The sequence below is a fragment of the Micrasema longulum genome, unplaced genomic scaffold, assembly GCF_059751315.1.
Source record: "Micrasema longulum isolate JH-2025_06_02 unplaced genomic scaffold, ASM5975131v1 h1tg001179l, whole genome shotgun sequence".
In the NCBI taxonomy this organism is placed as follows: domain Eukaryota; kingdom Metazoa; phylum Arthropoda; class Insecta; order Trichoptera; family Brachycentridae; genus Micrasema; species Micrasema longulum.
In genome coordinates, this window is record NW_028278366.1 from 33,891 (window position 1) to 46,925 (window position 13,035).

Sequence of the window (13,035 nt, forward strand, 5' to 3'; positions counted from 1 at the left end):
TTATTTAACATGATATAAAAATATCCGTTTTATGTGAAATAAAATTTGTTTTATATTTTAAGTTCAAAGTTCATTAATTCAATTACTCTTATTAAATGACCCTTTACTTATTTACTCTGTTGGGTCAATCAATGTATCCGCGTACACAATAAAATTTTAGAGAAATTGACAGATTGCTTTTTTTTTACCTTACATTTGTGTTATGATTATATATTTTCCCATCTGGCAACATTACGCGGTGACTTCACGAATCCGCGCGGTGATAGTGAGGCATAGTGAGGGAATTATTGGACACAGTCCGATGTATTCAAATATGATTCTACGCTCCTTCTGGACTATTCTTAATTCTATGGTGTCACAATTTACAATTTTTTTTTTGAACTTTTAAAAAGTTGATTTTTTTTAGTCGAGTTGTTTTAAAGTCGTCCTAAAGGTTCGATTTGTGTTATTTAAAGACAATGTTTTTACAGTTCTCCTCGAGAAGCTGCTGCACTCATGTCCAGGCATACAGACCATCTACGTCTTGCTTCGGGGGAAGAGAGGGAAAACTGCGCACGAAAGAATGAAAGAGCTGATGAACGGCGATGTGAGTATTCACTATGACATATTACAACAGAGATGAAGAGCATTTTAGAGAAGGTAATATGGAAGTCTAAATAGGCATCTACGGGGGCTTATGCAGGGGCGAAGGAGCATATGAGGCAACTGAGGCTGAGCCTCACTAAAAAATCATTGCTTTTCTGAAAAAAAATTCTGACCCTAGTAAACACACATCCCAGATATATTAACTATTCTACTCGATTCAGAATATCTCCTTTCACAATGATCTTACTTTAGTTATACTTTTATCCCTTTCGATTTATAAACACTCATTAGCAAATCGCCTTTCTCGCAACTTCCAACAATAATAAGACACGTCTTGAAAAACCCTTTTCCAGATTTTCGAAGCCATGCCTGGACAGAATTGGAAATCAAAACTGATAGAGGTCGAAGGGGAGTTGTCAGAACCGGGCTTCGGATTATCTTCGGAGGACAAGAACTTGCTCGTACAAAATGTCAACATCGTGTTCCACTGTGCTGCCACCGTCAAGTAAATCAAATTTTAATTTTAGTTTAATCTATTTATTCATATTTTTCTCTTACAAACTAAAGTTAAAAATAAAAATAATGTGACCTCACTGGGGTTACCCGTGCCGAGGACACTTAACAATATACTTTTTTGAAATATTTTTACATTTGAGAATAAACAAAAAAGACTAACTTAATAAACAGAGATAATTAACAAAATATTCAGACAGTTTTAAACACAACGTATTTACGTTTATAATTCATTTATGTACATCTATATTATTTATATTACAAAACTCACAATGAAAGAACAAAAACATAACATAAGCTATACATTTCTATACGAATGAGACAATCCATTTTACTTCTACCTAGCTCCACTATCCATTTTTTATATGCCTTTTGAACATTTTGTCGTTACTAATTGTTTTAATAGATAGTGGAAGTAGGTTATAGATTTTTTAGTTTTTTTTAATTTTATTTATAAATCAAATAACACAAAGTACTTTACAAGTATAATACGTTGAATTACATTCTCAGGAGTTACAACAACTCAATTCGAGACATAAATAATATTAAAATTTAAAAAATAACACACATTGAGAACAAAGAAACAAAGCAAGTTTAGCACCTTTATAACTAAATATAGCACAACGATAAACAGGGTGTTCTTTAAACCCTGTCACATCCAAAACCACGATGATCAGTATGAGCAAGAAGATATCAGCACATTAAAATATTTTTTTAGAATCAATAAAATTAAAAAAAAAAAAACATAAAAAAAACAAATGGTTGCTTACTTCTGCAGGGGTGAAACGAGGAGGGGGAAGGGGGGAGTCTGACACTGCGCCGCGCTCCCCTCATTTGTTTTTTTAAATATTTTATTTTAAAAAAAAATCTTTGTTTTAGAACTTATATTTTAAATATTTAGATATTTTAAAAAATATGCTATTATGTCTTCTTACCTATACTGATCATCGTAGTTTCGGATGTGACAGGGTTTAAAGAACACCCTGTATACGCCAAAAACCTTTTCTTACACAAGCAGAATAAATATTTAAAAAAACGCTTTTAAGAATAAAAAAAGGAATGAATCTACTAAGGGAGATAAGGTCATTAACATCACATGCCATGCAGATGATGCTGCCATAGTGATGATGAGAACATATCCATCTCAGTTACTAAACATCTGGATGCCGAAGAAATGTCGTATAGTACAATGAACACATGAATATTAGAAACATAATTCGGATATACAAAACGTGTGTCAGACCGATCACAACAGAGGCGAGGATAGATAGAGAGAAAAAAAATACGAAAAACCAAGTAGAAAATAAATAGAAAAACCAAATAACTGCTCAGAACGTCAGAGATGAAACTAATTTTAATTGAATAATACTCAAAATCCCTTTGTCCGAAAGTCGTATTAGTTTGTATTTGTTTAAGTTGTCTTTGTGTTGAGGATCTAGTGATTATATTATTTGTATGTGATGTGTTGTGGGGGTTATGTCTTTCATTTGAGTAAGAGTAGTTTTTATTTATTTATTTGACACTTTATATACATATACAATTAATATACATATAAGGGCGGGTATATTGCCTTAAGGCAATTTCTTCCTACCTACCCAAACCGTTCAGTTTGAGAAAATTATAAATACATGGACATATTGAATCTTACAATTTTATACAAAAATTAAAAGCAAAGATTAACAAAAATAAATATATGTATAAAAAAAATAACACTTTACTATGAAGAGAGGAGAGGGGATGGGAAGGAAAGAAGAAGGATAAAGGAACAATTTAAATATTTAGATAGTGCATTTCAATCTTGACTTAAATGTAAATAAAGAAGGGGCGTCTCTAACATTAGTGGGTAGATTATTCCACAATCGAGCAGCTACTACTGTGAAAGAGGAGGCAAAAAAATTAGAGCGATGACAGGGTATTAAAAGGGTTCTCTCGTTAGTAGAACGAAGACATAGTCCGTGTTGTGAAAGAGGTTGGATGAGCTCTCTCAGATAAACAGGCGAAGTGGGATATTGTGAAGAAGTGATAGAATGTGAATGTTTTTGAATCTATAAGTGAGTATTGTTTTAGCGTATAATTGTTTTGGTGTCATAAGTTGTGATTTATGGAATATTTCTTCAGTAGATGTCTGTATCGGGACTCTGAGTATTATTTTAATGATGGATTTTTGTGTAACAAATCCACTATTTAAAACTGTGTCGCTCGCACCACCCCATCCGATTATACCGTACTCCAAAATTGATTGGCACAATAAAAGTTCCCGTACGTTAATTATTATTAATTATCATATGTATTTCGGTCAACAGCATCATTGACTCTTCAGCCTGCTGAGGGCCATCTTCTCTTCTTTTCTTGCATGTGAGCATCACTAATGGCGCAATCACAAATTATTATCGATGTGCTTAAAAACATGCTAAACATTTGAGCGATCACAATGAACGATAATGAAAATGCGTAAGTTATCGCGGTCATAAGTCAACGCGTGTGTAATCTCTAAGTCAACGCTCGTGTTGGTTTGTTTTTTGTTTTCCTTGTAAACAAGATGGAATATAGATGTTTAAAAATGGGCAGAATGGTGAATGTTACACAGTGTGTAAAGTGGCTACTTAAACCAGCCAATGACAGGTCATAATCCCTGTAGACGCCAAGACTTTTATATTACTTTCTCTAAAATGTTATTCATCTCTGTTGTAATATATTAGTATAAACAGCTCCCCAGGGAGTTGAATCCAGTTCTTGTCTACAAAAATTTGGACAAGCTTAAAATATTGCTCAAGGAACTCGCGAGTCTTATTGACATCTTTCACAGAAATGAACACTACGAGGCAAGTTTTGGTACTAGCGAAGGTTGCCGGTGCTCGTTGTGTTCAGGAGACCCCCCACTACCAAACAGTGTTGCCAACTTTTGGAAGAAATAAATCTCACAGCACGAGAGCCTTTAGAGCAGTTCTCTTACTTTCTGGATATGCCTCGTATTATTTTTTTAATTTATTTACATACATAAGTTTATTGTACATTGTTTGAGACATAAGTCTCAACTCCATGGGACTAAAAGAATAGGGTATTATCACTCGGGAGGAATATCGGATTTAACCTACTCTACAAATAAAAGGTTATTTAAAGATTCTCCTAGTGTTTATTAACCCTTATAATGAATATTTTCATTCATTATTTTCGTTTGGAAAATAAGGTCTTTCGAAAACGATCGTTTCGTAAGTTGGTAATTAGTTTTGTCACAGAAGTTCACGCGTAATGCATTCATTTTAATGTAGGTAATGCCACAGGCCACAGGCCACATATAGAAATATAAGGAGAGTTGTCTATGCATATTACTATCTTAAGCCCCCCCTTACCCACTCCACACTCCAGTTCCAGGCGCTGACAGATGAAAGTGAAAACGGATTACATCTTACATCTCGAATTTCTTTTATCGTTTTATGGTTTTCAACCTCTTTTCAATTAATTCAATTTATCATGAAAATTATAAATCACAACTCGTAGAGTTTGATAAGTGACAGGACGTCGTAAATGCTAACAATCGACACATAGAAAAAAGAAGCTATCTAGAATACTCTATAAAATCCATAGACATTGATGAAAAAAATCCGATGACGTCACAAAACATCCGAAGACGTCATACTTGATGACGTCACGAATTGTTTGTTTTTTCACCATTCAAATGACTAGAATTTAATCCTTTATATCTCCTTTATTTCTTGACAAATTTTAATAAGAATAGTACCGATCGGCTTGTGATTTTTTAGATTAATTTATTAGCTAATAAAAAAATCAATAATTATTGCCCATTGTACTTTTGCAATGTTTTGTTTGTAGATTCGATGAACGTCTAAAGGACGCCATTAACATAAATGTAAGAGGGACATCAGATGTCATTTCTTTGTGTAGAGAAATGCACCACCTTGAGGTAATCTTTACAATATATATATTTTTCTGTACGTGTGATGTCACTGAACTCCCAAACGGCTTAACCGATTTACGTGCGGTTTTCAGCGAAATGTAGATCTTTGCGCTGCGCGTCTTCGTAGATATTAAAATCTTTAATCTAATGTGTAAAAAATAATTTAGGAGCATAAATGTTTTATCCATCGATCTACCAGGGTTGCATTCGACGAGAATGCATGTACAAACAAATGGAAGGATATTGTTTTTTTGTACTTAAAACGTTTGTTTATGAACGTTTACAAACAACATTCTTTCTCAATCAGATTCTTTCCTTTCATTCCATATAATTCTCTCATTTATTTATTTTAACTGGATTTTTGGTAATACTAAAATAATTTGATTGATTTACAGTATTTAGCACGTGGTGCTCATCCAATAATCTACATCTCAACTTAAGCAAGTGCAAGATTATGAGATTTTTTCGATAATATTTCATTGATCCCAATCTTTCAAAATTCCTTCTTTAAAAAAACACGCACATTTCTAAATTCAAGCTACAGATATTAACTCTTTTTTTCTATAATTTTTTTTTTCGCCCTTAAATAATAAGGAATATTTTTGTGTTTTTTTACATTTTTATTTCATTTTTTAATTACTATAAAATAAAAAAGCACCTTCTAATCTTTTACAGATTTTTTTTCTCTTATACAGGGTGTCCTTCAAACCCTGTCACATCCTAAACCACGATGATCAGTATGGGCAAGAAGACATATTAGCATATTTAAAAATATTTAGAAAGAAGAAAATTGTTTAATATAAAATATTTTTAAAAAGCAAATGGTTGCTTACTTCTGCAGGGAAGAAGCGAGGGGGGCGCGACGCCCCCTCCCTCATTCTAGTTTCTCCCCTTCAGAAGTTAGCAACCATTTGTTTTTTATTTATCTTTTATTTTTTACAATTTTAGTCGTTCTAAAAATTAATTTTAATGTGCCAATATGTCTTCTTGCTCATACTGATCATCGTGGTTTTGGATGTGACAGTGTTTAATGAACACCCTGTATTACACAAAAAATTATACTTTCCTATTTGTTATAGGAGCAAAAAATTCATAAGCATTTCTTGTACACCCACGAACAGGCCATGCCTTTGTGGGATTTTTTTTTCACTATTAATATTGTTGATGTGTATTTCATTGCTACGTAATTATCCTTTATTTTTTTAATATCCTGTTTTACTCTCTCAGAGTAATAATGCGCCAAGCTATAGAGGAGCCCAAACGTAGGATAACCATTCTAAGACATTGGGTATTAAGCTAGCTACAGTTCGCAGCAAACAATGGGCCGTACTCGGGTCAAGAATTGCCAAATGAATATTAATTTGCATTGTAAATACTTTAAAATATGTACCTGTGAATTTATTATTGCAGGGTTATTCCAATTTATTTATCTAAAATTCGCCTGTATTTATTTTATAAAACTGAAAATACACGTGTGTGTTAATTTTTTTATTTATTTATTCACAAATATTACATTTGTTGAGACATAAATCCCAACTCCATGTAACCAAAGTCCGGTATTGAGTTTGTTTGTTTGTCCGTCATATCTCCGAAACGGCGAGTCGTAGCGGCCTGAAATTTGGACACGTCATTTTAGATGCGGTTTCAAGGTTAGCGTTGCTATTTTTTAGTAAAATTTGAATCAACCTCTGCTCGATAAAAACTCAAACTTTATATGGATGCCTAGGGCGGCCCCGACATATTGCCCGTAATCAACTGTCATTATCAACAGTAAACATACTTTAATTCACAAATTTATCCCCTAAATTGAGAAAAAATAGTATCTGAAGTAAATATGTTGATATAATAAAGTTTTTAAGCAACATAATACACGTGTCGGGATAATAAATGCAAAAAATCAATGTAAATCATGAGAAAATATTCGGAATCAATTACCTGTGAAAACTGACTCCTTTAACAGCTTTGACGCTCCTACTGCTGCAACCAAACATATTGCAATTCACCATAGTGGATTTTTATTTATTATAACGTAAATATCCAAGTTATTTACATACAAAGCCAAGCACAGCGACAAACGCATCCGATATAACCGTTATGCGTATGTTGTCAAACAAAACAAAATGGCCGCCAATTAGTTGCTAACCAACATCGCTTGCGTTCTATGAAACATAGTGATAGGGCTTCCTATAGGTTGACGCATTATTACTCTGAGGTTTTATGTATACTGTAAAAAAACAAAAAAATGCAATAATAAATAAAAAAAATAAAAATAAATGCAGTGGCCTGTGGACCATTCGAAATGGAATGATGATGATGATGAGTGTCTGATTTCAGTCCTTAGTTTACGTCTCTACCGCTTTTTCTCACTGCGAGAGGAAATCGTTGGAAATAGACGAGGAGTTCTATCCTCCGGGCGTACTTCCCAAGGAAGCTCTAAAGATGGCGGCCGTGGAAAACATTGACGCGCTCGACAAATTGACACCGACGTAAGTATGTTGAAAATACCATGATATTTATTTCACCAACCTAAACACCAGTGGCGAATGGTGATTTTATTTACAGGTAAGCTATAAAAAATATCATATATTTGTACCTACATAGGAGGTACATAATATTATGTAAGTAATATATACGATAAATTGATATTTTTATGTGGTTCTGTGTGATACAACAACTCTCATCCATGAAATCAACTCAAACGATGTAACTTCGTGATATATTATATTATATTATATATAGATATATTATTCATTGCTTTAATATATAATTCATTATAAAAAACCAAAAATACCACTATGAATTCAGTCGATATTAGGTATTCAATTAAAATGTCAACTGGCCGCATTGTTCTAGTAATTACTAGTTCTTAAAACGGCCGCGTGGAGTGCTATATGTCCTGACGCATGAAAGTTATTATGGTCTTATGTCATAAGTACCATCTCAAAGAAAAATAGTCCTTAAGAAACAATGTTTGAAATACTGTTTTCCAAATCAAGAATCTTCAAATAATTTGTGTAATCTGCAAGTTTAATCTAGAAGAAAAAAACCCGCACTGGAGTCAATACATTCAACATATAGCATACTTATTTGTATGAAAAAATAAGCGCTGGGCGCGCTTTATTAAAATTTACATTTATGTTAGGATAAAAATACAAACGGTGGAAATGATTCAAAATAATTGTTAATTATTTATTAGTTTTTCTGTAAATTAAGTTACAATAAAAATTATTATGGTTAGTAAAATATAATGGTAAGCTGCGCATAATCGCTTCTATACACGGTTCGCCCCTGCTAAACACGGGTCTCTCTCATATTCTGCCACCCTGTGCCTCGATTATGAACGCTATCTTCATCTGTATGTATCGAGACGGTATACTTAACTTCTGTACTATCTGTATCTTACCTCGGTATGTTCTACCTTCTTGTCATATCCACATCATATGATGGAAACTAGCCAATGGAATGACCGCAAACAATTAGTCCGCGTTCTTTACGTCATTAACATTTAAAATAGTTCTCATTTATAGTTTAAATATGCTTCTGTAATAAAAAGTGCTCACTTCAAAGCGATTATAAACTCCGAAAAATCCCAATTCAAGCAAAAAATGCTCGCTTGAACATGAATTTTGTATGACTTTTGGAAATCACCGAGACGGTACGCTTAAGGATAGTCTGTATGTATCTACCGATCGACTACATAGCCGGCTCCTTTAACGTCTCGATACATACACTCGGAAAGATGGTAAAACAGATGGAAAAAATATAATAACTAAATTATTTTCTTAGAGTGCTAACTTACTAATGCCTAGATACGCTTATTTGTTAATAGGACAGAATCTAGCGACATTATTTTCACATCTAGGCGTTCGTTTTATTAAAGTGACAGCCATGTCGGAATTTGATTCGACTTCAAAACTTACTTATTTCTCTTTCATATTTTTACCAGGCTTTTAAGAAAAAAGAGGAAAATGAGGCCTGCCGACAGTTCTTCTACCCGTTCTGGGTTGTGTGCCATTCCAGGACTTTCCATCTAAAGTCTGTGGTTCTGGCTATATGACTAGCCCAGCCCCATTTCTGGTTGGCAGCCCGGTGGCCCGCATCGGTGGTGACCTTTGTTCTCGCTATAATCCATGTAGTAGTTTTTCTGTCTCTCAAAAAAATACCAGCATTCTCCTTTTCATGGCTCTCTGTCCAACTGATAATTGGTGTAATTTTTTTTCGTGAACACAAAAGTTTCACAGTCATGTATATGTCAGTACAGGTTGAAAACAAGCATCAAAAATGTCTTCTTTAAGTAATAGGAGTTGCGTGATGCGTTTCTACTATCATCTCCCAGGGAACAGCCAAATGTGAACCAAGTGTTTTTACAGTTATTTACTAGGAAAAAGACAATAGATCCTGTTTACTGCACACCAAAATAAAACAGGGACGAGTTTGAATTTGAGTATCGTCTATTGTCTTGTTAACCTTAATAATAAGTTAAGGAATGCTATCTTTGTTTAGTTTTTTATATTTTACTTTTTGTGCCGTTACATGTTCACTTAATTGCCATACTTACTAGTTCATTGCTCGATGTATTATTATTGTGTTTTTAATATTATTTTTATTCTTAACTTTTTTAAATCATTCTTATGTTGTTGAAATTCCACTTGTCAATGCGTTTTGAAGCTACAATACTTTTTGTGATGTTAGCTATCATATTATATTTATCATATTTTGTAAATGTTATCAACTATCAAATATCTAAATTTAGTAAATGGGGTCTAGAATTTCAACCGTCCATGCGCTCAGTAGCTGCAAGACTTGTTGTTATCTTACTTCTTTTATTGCAAATTTGCTTTTTATTTCGTTTTTAAAATAATATCACTTAAACTTTAAACTTCACTGTTAAATAAAAATATGTAAATAGGGGCTAGATTTCTTACTATCCATGCACGCGTAGCTGCAAGACGTGCTGGGATATTTATTTATTGTACAGCGCCCTTGAGGTGATTTTCACAAAAATGGCGCTATATTTTCCAAAAATATAAGGAGATTTTAGGATATATGAGTTGTAATTCGTCCCTATTGTAATTTGTAAATTTATTGTTGTTTATTTTTGAAATACATATTTCTTCCTAATCATCTAATCTGTAACCTATAAACTTTGATCGGGTTGTGGTTCTGTGGCAACTTACGGACCAAAGGTCTGTGGTTTGAATCCCACTCTACCCCAACTTAATTCCATTTTCTAATAGTGAGTTATTTACAACTCGTTGAAAATGGCACTCAAAATTAAATATTTGGGTAAATCATAAAAACGCAAATATTTCTTTTAAAAATAAAAAAAAAACCACTTCTAATTTTAAAATTTGTTTTTTTTTCTTGTCAGCCTGCTGAAAGGATGGCCTAATACTTACACATTCACTAAAGCGCTTGCCGAAGATCTGATCAGAACAGAAACTGAGGGGATTCCCTCGGCCATTTTCCGACCTGGAATGGGTAAGAACATTAAAAAAAATTATCATCCCATTGAAATATGCAATTAAAAAGTATTTACGCACTACTGTACATTAAAAATTTGTGTACTCAACCTGATTGCGAATTATGTGGGTTATAATTTAAGTTAAAACATATTCAATAGGAAGTAAGTTTAAAAAAAGGTAAAGATATTTAAAAATGGAAATAAATATATGTGTGTATAAATTACCTTAAATCAAAACTATTACTCAATAGGAGAAGGAAAAAAGAGGAAAGGAGAAGAGATTAAGGAAGAGAAAGGAGTTGTTTCTTCAGACGTGATTTAAACAGAGATGATGTAGTAACATCTTTGATGGTGGATGGGAGATGATTCCACAGTCGAGCGGCATGAATACTATATGAGTTAGAGAAGAAAGAAGAATTGTGGATGGGTATTAAGAGGGTTCCTTGAGAATTAAAACGAAGAGGTAAACCATGAACTGATAAGCGTTGACGGAGGTATATAGGAGCGTTAGGACTATGGAGTACATTGAACAGAAGTGAGAGGGAGTGATAGTCTCTCCGCTGTCTAATCTAATATTTCTGTTTTTGTTTCAATGTAAAATTAAATGTAATTTTTAGTTGTTGGATGCTCCAGCAGATCTTCCGTCCCTGGGTTTGTTGACAACTTGTATGGACCAACTGGATTTGTGGTCGGTATAGGATATGGAATCATAAAGTAAGAACTATTTTCATTTATGTTTTTTAATTTAAAAAAAGGTGTTTTCTGAGACATGAAAAGCATATATCTGTACTTTAAAGCTGAAAGGCTGGAAGTTTCATGTTTTGCAAAATTGAGTTACTAAAGAACTCACACGAAAGGTTGTATTATGCATGGGCAATATAGTGCAGGCAATTGGTAAAAGAAACCAAAGTAGGGAACAAAATGCCGAACACTCTTTTCGTGGAACGGAAGGCCCGTTGACTGCTGCCAACAGGCTGGCTTCTCCTGAAGAGTTGTAAGTGGTTTCCTCTCCACATGAGCAAATGCTGAGAAGTTCCTGATTGGCCCACTTTAGTATATCCTTCCTGTGCCTCGATTACGAACGCTATCCTCATCTGTATATATCGAGACGGTATACTTAACTTCTGTACTATCTGTATCTACCTCGGTATGTTCTACCTACTTGTCATATCGACATCATATGATCGAAACAAGCCAATGGAATGACCGCAAACAATTAGTCCGCATTCCTTACGTCATCAACATTTAAAATAGTTCTCATTTTTATTTTAAATAGGCTTCTGTAATAAAAAATGCTCACTTCAAAGCGATTATAACCTCCGATAAATCCCAATTCAAGCAAAAAATGATCGCTTGAACATGATTTTTATATGACTTTTGACAATTACCAAGACGGTATTTTGAAAAAAATCATTTTTTTAATAAAATATATATTTGCGTTCTTATAACTTGCCCAAATCATTTTGAGAGCCATTTTTAAGGAGTTGTAAATAACTCACTTTTAGAAAATAGGAATCAAGTTGAGGTAGAGTGGGATTCGAACCACGGATTTTTGATCCGTGAGTCCGAGACACTAACCACGGGACCACAACCCGATTCTAAATGCTTAACTTTCATCTGTATTTATCTACCGATTGATTTTAAAGCCGGCTCCTTTAACGTCTCGATACCTCAGAAAGATAGTAAAACAGATGGATTTTTTTTTTTTTTGTGGCAACATTTTAATGCCTAGAGGCATAATCTCGTCAGATCTTTATATTGCGCTTTACATAACGTTTATTCATCGAAATTATTAGTTCAAACGGGTAACCTCGATCACTAAAATCGACCAACGCGTTCCGGAGATACAACTGAACTGAGCACGCGCCGTGCCCACACAAGCCCAAATTTAGACGCCCACGCGCAGCGCTATGACGTAACCTCGCAACCTAATTTCCGCTTGGGACAAACCATTTCCGGTAGTTGATAAAACAGGCTATACTACACAAATATTGGTCGCAGCAAAAGCTTACATGACAGCGAGAACGAATTGTATGATCAATATATTTTACATATTTCAGAGTAGTCCGGACCATCAACGATATGGAAGCTGCCGTTGTACCAGCAGACATGTGCATCAATGGTATTATTGCAGCGGCTTGGAAAATCGGAACACAAAAGTGAGCTAATTTAAAAAAAATATTTTTATTTGAAGCCCTAACTTCATCATTCCATGTTGGCGCATATGGTATCCACCAAGAGCCTCCATACATCTCTAACGGCTGCCAACTCGTCTCGTCCCGAAGTTCTGACATAAACTGACGACGAACAGTCAGCAGTGGACGTCCATGACGTCGAGAACCTGATATGAGCCAATGGAATAAACCGCTTCCGCGGGAATTTCAAAATATTTTTTAATAAGTACAAAAAACATTTTTTTCTCGACAGTATTTCATAGATAAATTGAGGGTATTAGAAGCGAACTTAGAAATCTCTAAAAAACCTACCTACCTAAATAATAGCGTAATTCAAAACCGTCTCTAAATCTGGCAAAAACAGATTTCAATTAAAACATTTA

General features: G+C 34.0%; 1 protein-coding gene across 2 annotated transcripts in view; it reads left to right on the plus strand.

Annotated features, from left to right (window-relative positions):
- LOC148276610 (fatty acyl-CoA reductase wat-like) overlaps nt 1-13,035 on the plus strand; it is a 30,611-nt gene that overhangs the window by 12,548 nt on the left and 5,028 nt on the right. For both annotated transcript variants that reach the window (XM_088234022.1, XM_088234023.1), the window contains 7 exons: nt 471-586; nt 939-1,090; nt 4,930-5,020; nt 7,349-7,500; nt 10,386-10,495; nt 11,096-11,192; nt 12,539-12,637. In XM_088234022.1, coding sequence (XP_088090148.1) covers nt 471-586; nt 939-1,090; nt 4,930-5,020; nt 7,349-7,500; nt 10,386-10,495; nt 11,096-11,192; nt 12,539-12,637 — 817 coding nt within the window. The remainder of the gene's footprint in view (nt 1-470; nt 587-938; nt 1,091-4,929; nt 5,021-7,348; nt 7,501-10,385; nt 10,496-11,095; nt 11,193-12,538; nt 12,638-13,035) is intronic.